Here is an 18,422-nt window from a genome sequence, read left to right as displayed (position 1 = left end):
TTACCATTTTGGTCAAATTACAAACACTTACATTGTTTAATGTCATTGACAAATTTGTATGTTTTGAATTGGTTTCTTAAAACTGCAAAACTGCAGCGCAGTGTAACCCCAGTGAAAGCAATCATTAAAGTCACGTGGTAGTGACGCGGATTCTGCGACAGAAACACAACAGTGGCTAGCTAGTGAAGTCGCATTGCTCTAAGAAAATCAGTTTTTCTCAAAATTTGTATAATTTTACGATCAACATGCCGGATTTGGCTGTAGAAAACGTTGTTGTCCATCCTTTAGTTCTTTTGAGTGTGGTAGACCACTTTAACAGGTGAGATATGCTGAATGCGCCTTTCAACACGAAAATGTGTGGACTCATTGTCTGACTGCGGCTAGCTACACTGCACTGTAGCACGCTACAAAAACTAACATTACAAAGGAATTGGTTTATGTGATAGCCTTTAGCTCGGATAGCCTTGCCAGCATCTAATGGTTAGCTGTCATGACTCACATTTTTTTATTTTGTTTTTTCTTTCTTGACCAGGATCGGTAAAATTGGAAGTCAGAAGAGGGTTGTGGGTGTGCTCCTTGGCTCATGGCATAAGAAGGTTCTTGATGTGTCAAACAGCTTTGCAGGTATGAAGTTAACAGCTCTCAGATGTGTTAGTTTCTTTATACTACCTCGTGTGTCATCGTATTTAGGTTGTCAAAAGATACCTCTTTTAAAACTTCTTACTATTGCCCACCTTGCAGTACCATTTGACGAGGATGACAAGGACGATTCTGTTTGGTTCCTGGATCACGACTACTTGGAAAACATGTACGGGATGTTTAAGAAAGTTAATGGTAAGGGCTGTTAAAGAATATTACACTTATAATTAAAATAATTTCCATTTAAATTGGTATGATCTTGTTTCTTGATTAGAATCAGAAGCATCTAGATGCATCACAAACCACGCAACAACGTCCTCTAAATACCTCTTACAGTATTTTATGATAATGTATGAGAGATGGTTTTCAAGCTGTGCTTATGCACAATGCTATTTAAATTGTGTGCTTCTTATTCTTTTTTTCAGCTAGGGAAAGAATAGTTGGATGGTATCACACTGGCCCAAAACTACATAAGAATGACATCGCCATCAATGAATTAATAAAGCAATACTGTACAAACTCTGTAAGTAGTGCATTTTTTAGCAACTATGTCCAGATTATGACATATTGCGTGTTAATTATTGCTTTTGTTGTTTCCAGGTCCTAGTCATCATCGATGTAAAACCCAAAGACTTAGGTCTGCCAACAGAGGCCTACATATCTGTGGAGGAAGTGCATGATGTATGGTTTTAATCATCACAAGGACTGGCCGTAGAATGCATGCCCTTTTACTGTATTCCTATGGTTTGGTTGACCAAACACTGGAACTATAATTTAAGATTACAAAAAATTGCAATATCTGCTTACTAACTACTGTACCTGTTCTCAGGATGGCACCCCGACATCAAAGACATTTGAACACGTAACCAGTGAAATTGGTGCTGAGGAGGCTGAGGAAGTGGGTGTCGAGCATTTACTTAGGTAACCCTACTCCTCAACCAGTGTTGAAATGATGGTCCACTCAGACACTTTGCGGAATATAATCAATACAAGGTCAATGTGTAAATTATTTCATGTAATTATTCCTCTCTGTGCACAGGGACATCAAGGACACCACTGTTGGCACACTGTCTCAGCGCATCACCAACCAGGTCCACGGCTTAAAGGGACTTAACTGCAAGTTACTGGATATCAAAAGTTATCTTGAGAAAGTGACCACGGGAAAGCTACCCATCAACCACCAGATCATCTACCATCTGCAGGATGTTTTCAACTTGCTACCAGATGTCAATCTGCAGGAGTTCATTAAGGCCTTCTACCTGAAGACCAACGACCAGATGCTGGTGGTCTACCTGGCGTCCCTGATCCGGTCTGTTGTTGCCCTTCACAACCTCATTAACAACAAGATCGCCAACAGAGATGCAGAAAGGAAGGAGGGTCAGGAGAAAGATGACAGCAAGAAGGAAAAGAAAGAGGATAAGGAAAAAGATAAAGAGAAGGGCGATGCCAAGAAAGATGATAAAAAGGAGAAGAAATGAGCATGCACTGCCAGTTTGGACTGATCTAACTATGGTGTTTATGGTGGAGATTACGTTTGTATTTGTTTACCCCTTTTGTTTTTGTATACAGGACACTGTATTTCTTTTTTTGGAAAAGAAGAACCCTCATATTTTATTTAGAATTAAAGACAGAATGGGATATATTTTGGTTTGGTGGTGAATCTTTTCAAAATACAATGAAGACTGAGTTTGATTTATACATGAACACCCAATATCTCCGAAAAACATTTTGGTTCAACATTGTGCAAACACAAAGTATATATGTTTTAATCAATTCATTCTATATATGCATACTTAGATTTTGATAAATATATTAAGCATGTTAAGAGTCTATGAAGAGATGGTGGAGGGTTCTTTGTTGATGGCAGAGGGAGCAGTATACTTCTCTCCAAGGTTTTTCTGACCTTGCTTGCACTTGATCCCTAACAAACCACAGAGCTTCATCAGCATCAGGTCCACGATCTCCTCCTCTTCAGAGGGCTGGGGAAAACACAAGACCACTCTGAAGACAATTCACTTTTTAAGATATTATACTGTAAATTGGTGGTAGGTTTTTGAAAGGGCCACTTGATACCCTAAGATAAGATAGCTACTACCTTGTGATGTTTCTGCTCTTCACTGAAAGCCACCAGGATGACTGAGATGAAAAGGTTCAGCACCACAAAGGTCATGAACACGATACAGGAGCCAATGAGGAACCCACCCAAAACTGGATTATAATCCAGAACCTGGATTTCAAACAAACTAATCAGACCACCAACAGAAGAACATTTCATCACAAACACCTCGGTAGTAGCTGTGATCAATCTTATGCTTAACCAACCTCATCATAGTTGAAGATGCCCAACTGCAAGCTGACCATGTTATGACCAGCTTCCATGAGGGTCTTATATGATGACAGCCTCCAGCCACACAGCAAATTAAACTGGAGACCAAAATAATATTCAATCAGTTGAAATAAGAATTGGTTATATGATATCCTTATGTACAAGTTGTACAACCTCATATACACAACCAAGGTCACCCATACAACGATAGAGTAGGCAAGAGTCATGATGGTGATGACCACCAGGAAGCCTGAGATGTCAGTCCAGGCCCTCTGCAGTGTGGCTGTGATCATGTGCAGCTTGGAGTTGAGTCTCATCAGATGCCAGAGCTTGACTGTCGCCAGCAGAACCAGGAAGGCTATCAGATAGCCCAGCACAGCATCAGCAGTCGCTGTAGCATGGAAACTGGAAAACCTGCAAATATGTAAGCATTTTACCTTTGAATTCAAACTGATGTCACATTACACATTCAGATAATAGACAGTACTATTTAAGGGTAACATCCAGAGCTTCTTCCAGTGATAACTGAGACTTCTTCAAATGACCTCATTAGGAGTTTAAATCCTCTTGCCTGTATCATGCCCAACCAAAAGATACACATGGGATCATAGTTATGAGCAACTAACTTGTCTTTGTGGTCGTGGTAGTAGGCCATGTCCCTGTTCCCCAGAAGAGTCCTCTTGATAAAGACAGACAGAGCGCTCCAGCTCAGGACGATGATAGCCAGCTCCACCAGGTTAAACTTGCTCCTGAAGTAGCCCCACTTGTGCTGCTTCATCAACTTGCCCTGTGAGGAGGCCAGATAAGTGTTCCACTACTGTTTCACAGCAGTACAAACATATTATCAAAAGTATATCTTTGACATTAGCGTCTGCTTCAGTCGCTCACCTGAACAAACATATAATACAGGATGAAGAGAAAGTAGACGACCTCAGAGGCCATGACAAAGATGTGAAGACCATCAGTCGATTGGTAAAGACGAATACTCTGCAGCTCACTGCGGAACTGGAACGCCCCTGAGAGATGACATGTACAGTAAACCACCTTTGTTAATGTGAAAACCACATGACAAGGTCATGTACTGCTCTCAGACACAGTCACTCACCTACGGCAGAGGTCTCCAGCATGAGAGTGACAATGCAGAAGAGGTTGACATTGGCATTATACACAGTGAATTCTATGAAGACTGCCCGGGTGTACATGTCAATCCAGGTGCTGTCAAACAGGTACTGAATGGTTCTATAGAAACAAGGATATAGCAAGGATGAAACCACACTTCATGGTTGTCTTTACACTTAAAAGGAAGTAGTACTTTAGTACAAAAAACTCTGTACCTGCTGGCATTGTATGAGTCTGGGCCCAGTTCCTCTACAAAGCCCCCTCCTCTGTAGAGAACCAAACTACCCCAGACAGGATATGACCTCAGTCGGGCCTGACTCTGGTACTTCCATGGGCTTCGAAGGCTCACTGAGGAGTTGTCCCCCACAGAGCGGTTCCAGTCGGGCCCATAGGAGCCCATGTCCTCCACCTCCCATGAGTAGGGAGCATGGCAGTCAGGCACAGACTGGCGCATGGAGCGGGGAACACGGCAGGAGTTCTTCTGTACCCTCACCTGGCGAAGGCGGGCATTACCCACCAGCTTGGAGTTCCCATCTGTGATGAAACCTATTTCAGACAAGGGGATTATGCTCAGGACAATGCTCTTTTCCCATATGGCATTTGCCGTAGCTTTTCAGTTGAATATTTCCCTTTATGTACAGCAGAAAATGTTACCTGGATATTCTCCAAACAGGTTGTTTAGTAAAGAGGTGTTTGCCCAGGTGAACACATCACCAGGACTCATGTTGTCAGAAATTCCTTGGCTGAAGCTCTGCTGGATGTGTCGAGTCAAGAAGTAAGCATTGGGATCCCTCTGGCCATATGCCACCAGGAGTAACATCCACATAAACCCCATGTAGGCTTGAACAAGACACACAGAGTTAGTCTTCAAGGGGTTTTCATCCACAAAAATAGATGAAACAGCAACATCACAATAAGATGTCCCACTCACTTAGAATCTCCCTGATGAGGGCAAAGACCTTCTGTTCCTTCATCATGTTGTTCCTCATTTTCTCAATGTCACTTGGAGGAGGGGGTTGGTAGAAGCTGCATGTGCTGTCCCTCCTGGCTGCCCGCATTGCACCAGCTTCATCTGGGGGAAGAAAAGGCTGTGTTTTGGGCCTCTTAGTAGTTCAGATCTTAGTTTTCAGATACTGTACTATATTAGACCTCTTAGTTTTCAGATACTGTACTATATTGTTGTAGCCCTCTTAAAAACGTATTCTATTTAGTCAGCTGGGTTACAATTCTTTTTATTGGGTGTGCTTGCCTTAGACGAGTGCAACAATTTTTCTGTCTCATATACATGTATTATTTTCCCATCCCTAAGGATTTGTCAATATTTGGAATACATAGACAATGTCAAAATGTTTGTCTTGGTCCTGATTGCTTTGCTTGTATTTTTATTTTCGTTCCGTTGCACGGTTTAGGAGCTTACAACCTTTCTGTGGCAAAAAGTGCCTTGCTGCACCAAGGGACCTTAGGGCTAGCCTGGGATTCTCTAATGTTTGATGTTATTTTTATTTATTTGGATGTTTAAATTAGGAGGCACACCCACTACTACACAACATCTGATATTTTGTTGATATACAGTTAAATTTTTCCGTGTTTTATTGTGATGCGGGAGATTAGTAATTAAAATGATTTAGGATGGATGTATAACGCGTAGCCACAAACGATGGTTAGCATTGTAGCTTTATTTACTTAGTGATCGAGTAAATTGCTAACATTCTTGGAATGCCGGGGAAAATTTACGATCAACACCAGATAGCCCTTTTTGGCCCCCAGGAAGCGCTCCTCTGGCATCGTTGGAGACGTACACGAAAACCGGAGAGTGCACCTACTCTTCGGGAGTTTGGGTGATCCATCAGCACCAAGGGAAGGTCTGTACTTCATACAGACCAAGATCAGGTACATCCGAGTCGAGTGAAGTGGCCAGTTGAACTTTTTTTTGAGGCCCGTACACACTCCAGCAACGGCACAGGCCTGCATTGAGGGGTGGGAGGGTAGGATTGCATGTGTGTGTGTGGGCCCACTTTGAGTCGCTGTTTATTTCTTAGGTTTGAAGGTTGTTGATGTACATGTTCATAAAGAACTGTGAGCTATGTATTTATATGTTATTGTCTGGTAAGGGTTATCTACAGTGTCAACACCTGTTTACGTACTGTGAGGTATTTGATGCAGTTATATTCTACACAGAAAGAAGTGTATCTTGTTGGGTAATTTGCACATTAAGTTACTATAGGTATGTCTTTATAAATCAACCTTTTTCTTTATGATTAAAGTAAATCCTTTGTTTTTATAATGGGTTTCTAACTCTGTATTTCTGGGGAACATGTACAGGGGGGTAAATAGGAGTAGTGATTTACTTATCATCGGGAGACACCAAGTGAAGGAACCCGGTGCTCCGCCCCAAAGGGCTTAGGTCAGTTATACTTAAGGGGGCTAGGAGCGCTACATTGTTAACACAACGACCACAGGAGGGCATGGTTAAACCTGAAGATTAAGTACCTGGGTTTCTGAGAATTCCGTCAACCTTGGGATCACCATATTCTTCCTGATCAACTTTCTTGAGCACAAGAGCAAAGAAGACAGCAAATCCTAGCACCTGTTTTGAAAACAGAAAAAACACACATGAAACAACCCCGTCATATAAACGTAGGTAGATATAATGGAATTTATCATTGTAACCTAACCTGATGTGACTGACCTTAAGAGGTTGTGTGATAAAGAGGCTCTCAAAGAAGGACACGACCATAGAGATGAGCCAACTGATGGAGCGCTCCTTCCCATAATGCAACCCATACATCATAGTGAAGAATCCTGACACACCGCTAGTGGCTAGCACCAGTATCCAGCCCACAAACACAAACCACCACGGCAGCCCTCCTTGACAGCACTTCCTCTTGCTGGTGTCCTCGTCAAGGCTCTCTGCTCTGCTGATGCTGCAAGCTGGCTGGTCCCCTCCGAGGCTGGAGGAAGAGAGCTGGGACTCCAGCAATCCCTTCATGCCCTGGACCTGCTGCACAGCCCGCTGATAGCTGTGTGGGTTAGGGAAGCGAGAGGGTCCCAGTAGACTCAACTCCTTCTCAACATGGCGGAGCTGCCTGTACAGATACTGACTGTTGCTGCTCCGTTTCTGGCTCCTGTCTGCAGTTTTCTCAGGGCTCCCACACAAGCTGCTGTCTGATATCAAAGAACATCCTTAGGCTTAAACACCGACCCAATACACCAAACGCAGATTCAGTCATTTATTATTCACGAGTGAAGTTTAAGTGTCTCCAATCACCAGCAGGGAAAAGGCATTCCAATTAAACACACAGATGCAACAACCTACCGAAATGTTTAGAGGGTAAAAACTGTTACCTTGTAGTTGGACTGAACCTAAAGACAGAAGGAGAGATCCTTCTCTCTTGCAGACATCATTGTAGAACTCTCCACCTGCACGGTTCTGCTGTCTGATAATGTCCTCCACCAGAGAGAGCAGAATGTTGATGTCAGCCTGTCGTCCAGACCCCAGCTCCAACTCCAGACGAGGCATGGGGCTCTTCATGGCTTTGGAGAGAGACTGGGCTATCCTCTTGATGTCCTAAGAAAATGAACAAACGTGCAACCTGAAGAAAACCTTCAGACTGACAGAAGGGTGAAAGAATGATCCAGATAAGTCTACCTTGATGACAGTGTCTGGTGTGATGTCCTTGTGTTCCATCTGTGGAGAAGGAGGCTGTGATGGAGACACACGGCCAGTCTTCCCCTGCTTGGAGGTCTCTGTCTTGGGTTGACCAGGCTTCTTCTCTCGGGGACGGGTGTTTCTGAAGATACTCACAATCAGCAGATTGATGGGGAACATGATGATAGAACTTTGAACTCCAATCATCACTTGTTGCCAGGTGAATTCAATGTGACCTTTAGAGTGACAGATATAGGGACAAAGTGACAGAGAGCATTAATCCCTTTTATACCATGGTCTGGGTGAATACTCGATTCTGATTGGCTGCAAGGGTGTACATTATAGGGTGATAACGGACACCTACTGCGTCATTGCAGAAAAACTGTCTTTTCACCATTCTAAATTATTCCGCTGGCTACACAGGAGCCTGTACAAAGTATCTGAAAGGTACTAAGTAACCATAACAACAGTGACGGAGTCAAAGCCTCCATTTACAATTTTTAAAGACTTTAACAAGCTAACTTGTATTTACAACAATGAGTGACTTCAATATTTATTTTAACCTATTTGAAAAATGTTTCTTTTCTGAATTTTGTGTGTCAGTGTCACATAACCGCTCATCTCACATCCCATTCGCTATTCACCTCGCTAGTCAATATACTTCAGTTGGTCTGCGGCCAACACGACAGTACAGTAGCAGCAACTCTACTGTACACATGGCCAGATATTTTCTTCTTAAAAATCTTGATTTTATTTGGGGACAATGACATGGCTCGATAGCTGGCTAGTCTTGTTGTTAAACATACTGACAAAGTATAATCACTGTTTGGAAAAAATGAAAAAACTTTGATGCGATCATCTCACAGCCATTTGCTATTCAACTCGCTCCACATGCTTGGCCCTGCGGCCCAAGTATATGGGCGATAATGTTCGTGAAAATCTTGATATTGATTTTGGGACAGTGACATGGCTGGTTAGCTAGCAAATATTATTGTCAAACATACTGTAAAATTATTTTTACTGTTTGTCAACCGTACACAATGTTATTGCCTTTAAATCTTGCTAGCATAACGTTAGCTTTTGGGCTAATAACTCAGCCAAAAGAAAGCCGGTGTTGGTTCTATGAGCTGAGCGGACTATAAACATCAGAGTTGGCTAACGTTGAAAAACGTTAGATTTCTATTGCAAAACGCCTTAAAACATAAATTAATGTTTGTAAAAAAAAAATCGTTGGCAAGTGACCATGGTATAAGCGGGATAATGCCCTTCGAGGTGTCCAATATCATCTGATAACGGACCTCCGCTGCGCGTCGGACGGTTCACGCCTCCGCATCGTCCGTTATCAGATGATATTGGACACCTCGTCGGGCATTATCCCTTACTTAAGTCCAGACATGCTGTGGAGCACCAATACTGTGGATAAAATCTTACCCAGGTCCATTGTTTGTTCAGAGGGGTCAGCCGGGATGCCATAGAACATGATATTGGTCAACATGGTGCAGAGCAGCAGAGAAAAACAGCATGATACTCGCTGCACACATGTGAAGGTGCTGTTTGGAGGACGGCTGATCACAGAGAACCAGATGTGACCATCACGGAAGTCCTTGGCTGTCTTCATGAAGAACAGGTTACTGAAAAGATGCAGTATACCATCGATATGAAACTGTACTTGAAGACATCATGGAGGAGGTATTCTCGGGTTCTTAGATCAATTTCAAGAGGGTTCTTTTCATCTCACCTAAATCTCTTCAAATCCATTTCAGTGGCAACAGGGAAGGATCTATCCAGAAGGCAGTCTCCCATATCGATGGCAAGCCAGGAGTTACAGAGGAAGTGCCACTTCTGTCCAGTTTGTAAATCTTGCACCATTACTTTGTTTATGTACCTGGAGGAAAACATGATTTCACCTGAGCATCCGGATAATATCTGTATTACGGTATATACATTCATTAATTCAAATTATTCATGCTATTATTGTTGTTATTATTATTATTATAGTTGTTGTTATTATTGTTGTTGTTGTTATATTGAAATACACCATAAGAGTGTGTGTGAATGTATTGGTTCCTCTCTTCATTCAACAACATGTGATTTTCCTGCCCACTCCCTACCAGCTAGGGTGTTCTCCAGAGTTGTCGTGCCACACCCTGATGCTCTGCAGTTCCCCCAGGGAGAAGGGGGTGGTCAGCAGGAAGGTATCTACTGCACCCCTCTCAAACACAGGTTTGTCAGGGTCAGTGAGGTGGTGGGGCTCGCTCTCCCCCTCTGTGCCCAGCAGAGTCATGGTTACCTGTAAAGAGGAAACAGGTTACCGAGAGAGAGCTGGAGTTGTTGTGGCACCCTGGGGTGTTGTTGTTGTTGTGGGGGCTGGACTCTGAAGCTGTATGACCTGAGCTGAGCTGGAGGCACCACGTCGATGTCCTGTGCTGATGTTTAGCATGTAACCATACTCAGCCAAAGGGTCGTTGTCCTCCAGTACTGTTACCTTTACCTGGACACAATTTGAGGTATCTTACACACATACAAACACTGAAAATGTTACATTGCCACACCAACAATAGTATTTCTGCTTTGTGGTTTTTTATTTTTACAAAAAGGCTTTTTGAGAGAGACCTTGGCAGTATCCTTGATGTCTTTCTTGCGTGCCCACACGACCACCAGGAGATAAGCTACAAAGATGGCGCCCACAAAGCACACAACCACTGGGTTTTCAGTGAAGGTAGAGAAGAGCTCTGCGGTGCGAGACACATCCACAACGTTCGGCATGACGAAGAAAGAGCTTCCAAAGAAGGTCAGGTGGTTACATAGGCACTGAGTGACAAACGGGGTGGTGAGAGGGCCAACCTGGAATGACCAGAGCCGGATCAGCCTTCAGAATTACACCAATATTGATTAATTTGGGAGTTGCTCATTAGGTGTGATGTACTTACTCTGCAGCCAGCCTCACTCCAAGCTGATTGAGACTCATTCCAATACTTGCACTGGGCGGCAATGGAGGTGACAGACACGTTGGCATTTACTGATTTAACCCCTGCATCCACGATGGGTTGCACCACAAGATAGTGCTCCCCAACATGTCCTCCTCTATCACTGGGAGCCAGCACCCATATGTACCTCTCCTCTAAGATACACATGATAAACCAGATAAAAAAACGTAAATGTCCCCATTGTTTCCAGAGGAGTATATGAGGGAGACAAAAAAAAAGATTTTCTCCTGTACCAACAATGTAGAATACCCTGGTAACAAACTAGTCAGAGGATTTTACACCTACTGTACCTCGTTTGGTACCCTGATGTGGCATCTGAGTCTTAGCTACATAATCCTCTGTGGTGGGGTAGTTGTTGTCACCCAGGAACAGGTTAAAGGTCAAGTCCTCTGATGGCTCCATCCTCAGCACCAGCGTCACATCAGGTGAAGGAACGTTGATCTTCAGAGTGCTGTAGTTTCTCAGGTTTAAGATTGTACTGTTCACCTGTTCTCCATCCAGCCTGGGCAATAATATCTGTGATTGAAAAGGAAGTATCTGACAAACAAGTGAGCTTCGTACAACTTTGTATGATGCTTTAGGTGAGGTTTCCATAGTTTCATGAATAGTTTTCCATGAAAAAAGAGGTTGTTGAAAGGTTCATACTATCAGGCAGTTCTACAATACCATCACCTTTATGTGCTTCTATCAATTGATACAAACATTCTTCTGTATCGGACTCTTTATTAGAAGAACATTCCAAACTGTTGATGCCTTGTAGGATTTATACTTTTCCATTTTATTCCAATATCATCTCAAACATGACACCGCGTCTACTGGTCCATGATTTCCATTAGGTATACAATAAAGTAAATGTTGTACATTCCAAACAATGTGTTTGTCTATTCAGTCATGATGACATGTCGTATTGCTCTGACCTCTATCTCCTCAGCCAAGTTCTCTATGGGAATGACTGAGCCATTTTCTTTGCTGATAGACATTGAGCCGACAACACCGCTGATGTTTCCTGCTTGACTCCAAGAGAAAGGATTATTTGCCAAACTCAGCATCTGAAAAACAGAATCAAAAAAGGGGAGAATAATGTTAGCAACAGAACAAACTTCTCTCTCACTTTCTCTCACAGTCTTACCCGCACATCCACCGGTTTCTCCAGAGGAAGGACGCCAGAAGGCAAGGGAGGGAAAGAGAAGCTGGAGGAGGTGTTCTCGGGAACGATGATCGACTGCATTTGAAGGGTTTCTGGAGATGCTCTGGAAAGAGACACAATGAAAGGCATTACTACAGGTGGGTGTTATATATTTTAAACTTCCTATCCACACACTCGTCATACCTTTTAACATACACACTGATCTTAGCAGTGCGTATAGTGGTCGGCACCTCGTTGACCTTTTTTCCAATCAACAGTACGCTCTGTACATAGGACAAGCTACTGACAATATAGTCCGAGATGGTTCTCTGTGAAAGACAGGTTGGGTATTTAGGAAGGGCAGTGGCCATTTCTACCATTTAAGTAATAAAGGTAAAAAAAGGAAAAAAAAGGTTTGCTTACATTTGAAGAGAACTCTAAAAGGTTGCTGTCCACCTGTACTATTGCAATTGCGGCATTCAACACATCATCCCTTCCATCTTCCTGACTGATGCTCATGGCGAGAAGGGAGGCGCTGAGGTCTGCCACCAGAGAACTTGCCTGTTTCTGAAGCACACACACAACACAACTCACAAACGAGCGAGAACATACTTTCACTGAACGATGGTTCATGAGGTCAAATTGATGAAGTGATTGTCTTGTATAAATTGTTTGTATGGCTGATGTGTTTTGTTTTGGTGCAAGCAGGCATATTATTTTCAGGCGTACCTGGGCTTTGGTAGTGAGCTCACTGCTCTGTTTGGTGAGTCCTGAGACTGCTCTGGCTGTCACCTGCACACTCTGCGGGGTCCTGCAGGGGGCGACCTTCTCCTCTTCAGTAATTATGGTCAGCATCTGCTCTCTTAGCTTAGCAGAGAGATGTCTTTGTTAAAGAGACTTCGTAAAAGACCTGTTACTTAACATGGAAATGGGGGCAACAGTAGAAATTGTGATCTGATCAAATCCACATCTGGGTGACCTCAACTTCAAACTAACCGAGTGTGCAATTTTACAATCATTTCTGTCCATCATACATTGCGTCTTGTTTCAACATAAAACAATATCTCATCCATCCTACAGTCCCACCTTTTCCCTGTCTTCCTTGTGCTCGTTGTCGTTGTTCTCATTCAGCATGTCAGACACAGACTGGAACATCTGTCCCAGGTTCTCTCCAGAGAGCAGTCCCTGCTGCTGCAGCTGGGCTACAGAGTCCACCACCGCAGACTGGAGCTCCTGCACTGTAGAGCTGGAGTTGGCCGGACGCACCTGCTCACACGACAACCAGAACAGTACTGATGACTCCACACGGGAACGTGGTAAAGCTGCAAAGAGCATCGAGAGTAGGAAGAAAAGACTACATACGAGTTGATCATGACAAACCTCAGTTGTGATGATAGCGTTGTTTTTGGTCTTTGTGATCTTGTCTGTGACTGTAGCAACTATCGATAGTTTGTAGTTGTTGATGCTTTCACCAACGGGAAGGTAGATGGAGTTCACTCTGTTTACATCACTACAGCGGAGGTGCATATCTGGAAAACGCAGGAAAGTGTTTTACTCTTCAGATCAAAGGCCAGATTTTGTTTTCTTAGTGAGAAGTCCACTGGATGAGAAATACTGCCACACTAAGATACTCACCACTGTCAGTCTGGAAACAGTACTGACAGTCTGTGCAAGAGGCTTGTGTGCAGGTGATATTGAAAGCACTGAGAACAGTGCCCTTTGAAGGAGAAATGCTACACCCAAAAGAGATTGAGTTGGTAGCAGTTAAAGGGGAGGTGGTGATGGTTACAGGGGAGGTAATGGTTACGGGAGAGGTGGTGATGGTTACAGGGGAGGTAGTGGTTACGGGAGAGGTGGTGATGGTTACTGGGGAAGTGGTGGTCACAGGAGAGGTGGTGATGGTTACTGGGGAAGTGGTGGTCACAGGAGAGGTGGTGATGGTTACAGGGGAGGTAGTGGTTACGGGAGAGGTGGTGATGGTTACTGGGGAAGTGGTGGTCACAGGAGAGGTGGTGATGGTTACTGGGGAAGTGGTGGTCACAGGAGAGGTGGTTGAACGTGGTATCTGGACGATGTATTTGGCGTAGCCAGGAGTTGTCTTATCTAAGATGGAACAAGATATGACTGTCAAGGATAGTCACCCAATAATGACTTTTAGCTGACTTTATTAAAAACAATACCCACCATAAGCTACAATTATAATATTTTCAGATATGGCCTGGGCATTTTTTAAATTACTACTCATCAACCTGTATTGACTGACACCATTACTGTTCAGTATCAGGGGTTTTGTCCCTGCCTGTTCATGGCAGTCTTTGATGGGTCCCTGAGAGAAGAGTCACACATTTTACTTAACTGGTTTTATGATACTTAAAACACCACTCAAGATATTTAGGTGAATGCAACATACTGTCAAAAACACAGTGATTTAAATGGAAAATAAAATTCAATTTAGAAATTAAAAAAGGTATCTCGGACTCACCGCTAGATTTAAGGCATTATAAGGTCTGAAATCCTCGATACTCCAGACCACCGTGGGACAGCTTGTGCATTCCAGTCCCACCAAGACGTCTGTGTTGACATCCACTAGGTTGCAATTATCAAGACAACTGGAAAATGACAATACAAAGAATATATGTGACAATCATATCCTCAGGGATGCCTCAGAATGTTTGAGGTTATAACTCTGCAATTACCCAACTTACATGATTCTGACTCCTGAGTATGCCTGTGGTGTGACGGTGATGCATTTAGAATCACTCTCCAACTGGTTATTACCATTACCATTACCGTTGCCATTACCGTTGTTGCCATTGCCATTGTTGCCATTGCCATTGTTGCCATTACCATTGCCATTGCCATTGTTGCCATTGCCATTGTTGCCATTGCCATTGTTGCCATTGCCATTGTTGCCATTGCCATTGCCATTGCCATTGCCATTGCCGTTGCCATTGCCATTGCCATTGCCATTGCCATTGCCATTGCCATTGCCATTGCCATTGCCATTGCCATTGCCATTGCCATTGCCATTGTTGCCATTGTTGCCATTGTTGCCATTGCCATTGCCATTACCATTACTGTTCCATACAGTAAATGTATAAACATAATAAGAGAAAGGGTCTGGAAGACAGCTGGCCTGAATGTCCAAAGTCTGCACCATATCGACTGGTTGATCACATTTACAAGAAGTCTCTGTAGGAAACAAACGTGAAAAAAGACCATACTTAACCATACCATTTCTGTTCAAGGAATACATATCTCTATTTATATACTGTAAACAAATGACTGTCTTATACATTTGACATTAGCTAGATTTTTTGTTTGACTAAGCAAAACCTGAACCTTTGTGAAAGGTTGTTTACTATAGAGTGTTATAAATGTATTTCTTTCTTACGGCATTGCCACAAATACAATTTATTTCCTCCATTGATTCCATTGTTGCCAGTTAACCCAAGTGTGACACTGTTACTGTAGTCAACAACAGGGGATGGAGTGACAGTAATAGACATGGTTGTCCTGGGAATTATTATATGGTCCTCCTTCTTCAGAAGGCATGAATAGAAATGTAAGATATGCATTAGTCACAACGGTTTGTTTTAATTCAGTACTTCATTTTATTGCAGCCTGAGAGTGTGTTAAAATTCTGCAAGAAATTATTGTACTTATTTTGAAAGTTTGAAAGTCTAGGTTATCCATTCATGAAAAAAGAAGTAAATATAATTCAATTTTGCATACTGTGATTCCATCCTCTTTATTTGAAGGTTCAAAATTGTTGTCACAGGTAGCGGTCAAGTTCCATAATTTCACATCCACCTCCGAGAAGACATTCCAGGCTTTGAGTTTCACCTGAAAATCTCCTGTAACACAAACATCCAGTCTTACTGAATGAGAAAATAAACTATCTGTTATGTGTTGCCTGTGTATGAGTATGATTACCTTGTACTGTTGGTGTGATGTTGTAAACTTGCAGACTGCTGTTGTGCATGTGTCTGGTCTCAGAGAAAGTCTTGTTGTCTCCAGTCACAGAGAACAGGAGCTGTGCTGGAGCTCCACGCTCCAGAGAGACACTGATGGGGAGGTGAGAGTCTGGACACTGGCCCTCCTCTAGCAGGAAGGAGGCCTGCAAGCCTTCCACTGGCTCCAGCAGGCACACCTGCAGCTCTGTGGACACTCCAGGGGTCGTGACCCCGTTGGACGCCTTCAGGCTTAGCTGGTGGCAGCCAGACCCGAGCTGCTCCTGAACCTCTGGAGCCACTGTAATGTTGTGGGGAACGATTCCTCTCACCACAGAGGAGTGAGACACCAACATGTCCCCACTCTGGATTCTATAGGTCACATTTGTACCTGTTGACAGAAGTGTTGTCTTACGCGTTCAAGATTTGGTCTTAAATCGATCAATGTTGGATTGCGTTGGTTAAGGTAATACCCACCAGCTTCCACTTTTATCTGGATTAGCAATAGGCTTCCATAGAGACCTTTGCAGTTGACGCCATCTGTTGAGTGGTTTTGGCTGTAACATTTGATGACACCAAACTCTCCGACGGGCTCCTGAATGGTGATGGTTTTCTGAACCGTAACATGCCATTCACTGGTGCTACACTCCACCAAAACCAAATACACTCCTGGATGGCTGTATTTATGAACCACACTGCTCTCTAACCTAATGGGAAAAATATACAGTAGTACCATTCATTTTTCATATCTATTTTTGGGTGATAAAAATAATAATATTGCTTTCAATGTAGCCAGACTGAGATGTTGAAGTGTTCCAACAAACTCATTTGTGTTGGGACTGAAAAGGTGTCCATCTCCAGCCCTCAGGGTGCAGGTGAGGTCGCCCTGGAATGGTTGTAGGAGCCATTTCACTGTGGCAGTGATGTTTTCATGGACCACCGCCTTCTTTCTCAGTGATAAACGCAGAGCTGTCAACCAGAGACTAAGTTAATATCTATCTTGACCCTTGAAAACCTTGTGTGTGATGGGTGTGGGGTCTGACCCTCTTTGCAGTGGTACTCCACAGACAAGTAGCTTCCAAGTCCAGGACATGGTTCACCAAAAGAGGTCACATCTACAGCAGCCTGGCACACCTGCAGCCCATGACAATCTCCTACAATGACACAGTTTTATAATCGATGAGTAAATGAGTTCCACAGGCAAATTCATTGTAGATGACTTACACAACAAAATATGCTTTTGGAATAACAATAATAATGAAAAATAGTTTGAACAGCGCAGACTGATGTTCAATAGTATCATAAATTCTCTATATGTTTGCCATTCTTAGATTAAACACAAGCTTAAGCAAAAAGCCTAAATGCTTTGGTCAATATTTGCGAGTGTGTTTGAATTCGATCAACTTACACCAAAGCCAGTCATTTGAAAGGAAAGGATATCTAGTTGCTTTAATTTCAGTCTCTCTACCTGCTATTATCATCTCTGTGGTTGTCAGGATTTTCTGTCTGACACAAATACATCTTTTGTGGTGCTTTGTCAACATTGCTTGCATAAGAGGAATTAAATTTCATGTTGGGCACATCTTTCTGAGCTCTTTTTCGGAGCTGTGTTTGTTTTACAATATTTACAGTTCTGCTCCGGGGTTTCTGAATACAACAGGTTCTACAGAACTAAATGTACACTAGTCAGCTTTGTGATAGATGGTCTAATGTTTGCATCAGGAGACTGACATCTGAAAGATCTGAAAGCTATATGATTAACTACACTATTGTGTTGACCCTGGACCATAAGGATCTCATCCACAGTTTCCTTATGCTGTAATGAACATGTAAACTAACAGTGGTCAAGGAAAGCATGTGAATGTGGTAGAGATAGGCATGGATAAGATAAGTGTTTGATGAAGTGTATCATATTTCCACAGTCCTTTTAACGAAGTGATAGAGATGTAAGTTAACACACAATCAAACAAATATATTCTTTCAGACATAATACAAAATGCACCATTAAGTACCTGTTACAGAATCGACAACATCCATCCAGCTGCACTCTTCCTGTGTGGATGTGGGTGAAGGGTTGGGGCTCAAACGGCAGTAATGAGCTGTTTTACGACCATAGAAGCTGTCATCAACCTCTATCACTTGACCAGAACCACATTGCAGTGAGGCGTTGTGGTGTGCACATGCAATAGTGCGACCGGACTCTGTAAAAGGACAATAAATGGGATTCAGCGATATGATGTTACTCTCTGTCTCATACTATCCACACACAAACAAACAACAAAAAATACCAACCAAACTCGCAGACAAAGGTGAACTCCTGGCTGCAGTTGGCTGTGGCCTCCCACTGGAAGCCTGAGTTTCTGAGGATGTGGGCACAGCCAGCCCCTGGAGCTGGACTGCTCACCCAGTTAGAGTAGTTGACATCTGAGCCATCCAGCCACGACAGGGGCCCTGAGGAAAGTGGATAACCCCACAAAGAATGGTGTTCCCCTCTATATAATCCTAGTCATTCGGTAGCATGAAAAAAAATATGTTTCATCTACAAAAACACCATTGTGTGTCCTCTTACCTTCAGCAGCAGAAGAATCCAAAGTGAAGTTTGCAGAGGCCGGGGCGAGGCCCA

General features: G+C 43.1%; 2 protein-coding genes and 1 long non-coding RNA gene across 3 annotated transcripts; 2 read left to right on the top strand and 1 right to left on the bottom strand.

The window, feature by feature from the left end:
- The first annotated feature begins 143 nt into the window (after nucleotides 1-143).
- Nucleotides 144-2,281, top strand: psmd7 (proteasome 26S subunit, non-ATPase 7). Its single transcript, XM_084682087.1, has 7 exons — nucleotides 144-319; nucleotides 533-624; nucleotides 742-834; nucleotides 1,065-1,162; nucleotides 1,240-1,320; nucleotides 1,469-1,560; nucleotides 1,679-2,281. Exons 1-7 carry the CDS (start codon nucleotides 246-248, stop codon nucleotides 2,115-2,117), a joined length of 969 nt encoding a protein of 322 aa, XP_084538213.1. The 5' UTR covers nucleotides 144-245; the 3' UTR covers nucleotides 2,118-2,281.
- On the bottom strand, nucleotides 2,042-12,582 carry LOC146247261 (polycystin-1-like protein 2). Its single transcript, XM_084682088.1, is given in 23 exon segments — nucleotides 2,042-2,618; nucleotides 2,735-2,866; nucleotides 2,962-3,063; nucleotides 3,169-3,379; nucleotides 3,592-3,752; nucleotides 3,854-3,981; nucleotides 4,071-4,204; nucleotides 4,300-4,630; nucleotides 4,739-4,924; nucleotides 5,016-5,156; nucleotides 6,575-6,671; nucleotides 6,774-7,249; nucleotides 7,430-7,652; nucleotides 7,734-7,969; nucleotides 9,165-9,364; nucleotides 9,472-9,618; nucleotides 9,845-10,023; nucleotides 10,123-10,224; nucleotides 10,347-10,606; nucleotides 10,609-10,854; nucleotides 11,011-11,236; nucleotides 11,638-11,769; nucleotides 11,850-12,582. Coding segments are annotated over 23 exon segments (4,347 nt in total). The 5' UTR covers nucleotides 11,997-12,582; the 3' UTR covers nucleotides 2,042-2,468.
- Nucleotides 9,286-10,441, top strand: LOC146247262 (uncharacterized). Its single transcript, XR_014732246.1, has 4 exons — nucleotides 9,286-9,422; nucleotides 9,497-9,669; nucleotides 9,848-9,928; nucleotides 10,331-10,441. It is a non-coding gene; the product is annotated as an uncharacterized LOC146247262 (long non-coding RNA).
- Nucleotides 12,583-18,422: the final 5,840 nt, after the last annotated feature.

Source organism: Hypomesus nipponensis, chromosome 19 (genome assembly GCF_054491055.1).
Source record: "Hypomesus nipponensis isolate SF chromosome 19, ASM5449105v1, whole genome shotgun sequence".
Taxonomy (NCBI): Eukaryota; Metazoa; Chordata; class Actinopteri; order Osmeriformes; family Osmeridae; genus Hypomesus; species Hypomesus nipponensis.
This window is presented reverse-complemented; position numbering and strand designations above follow the sequence as displayed.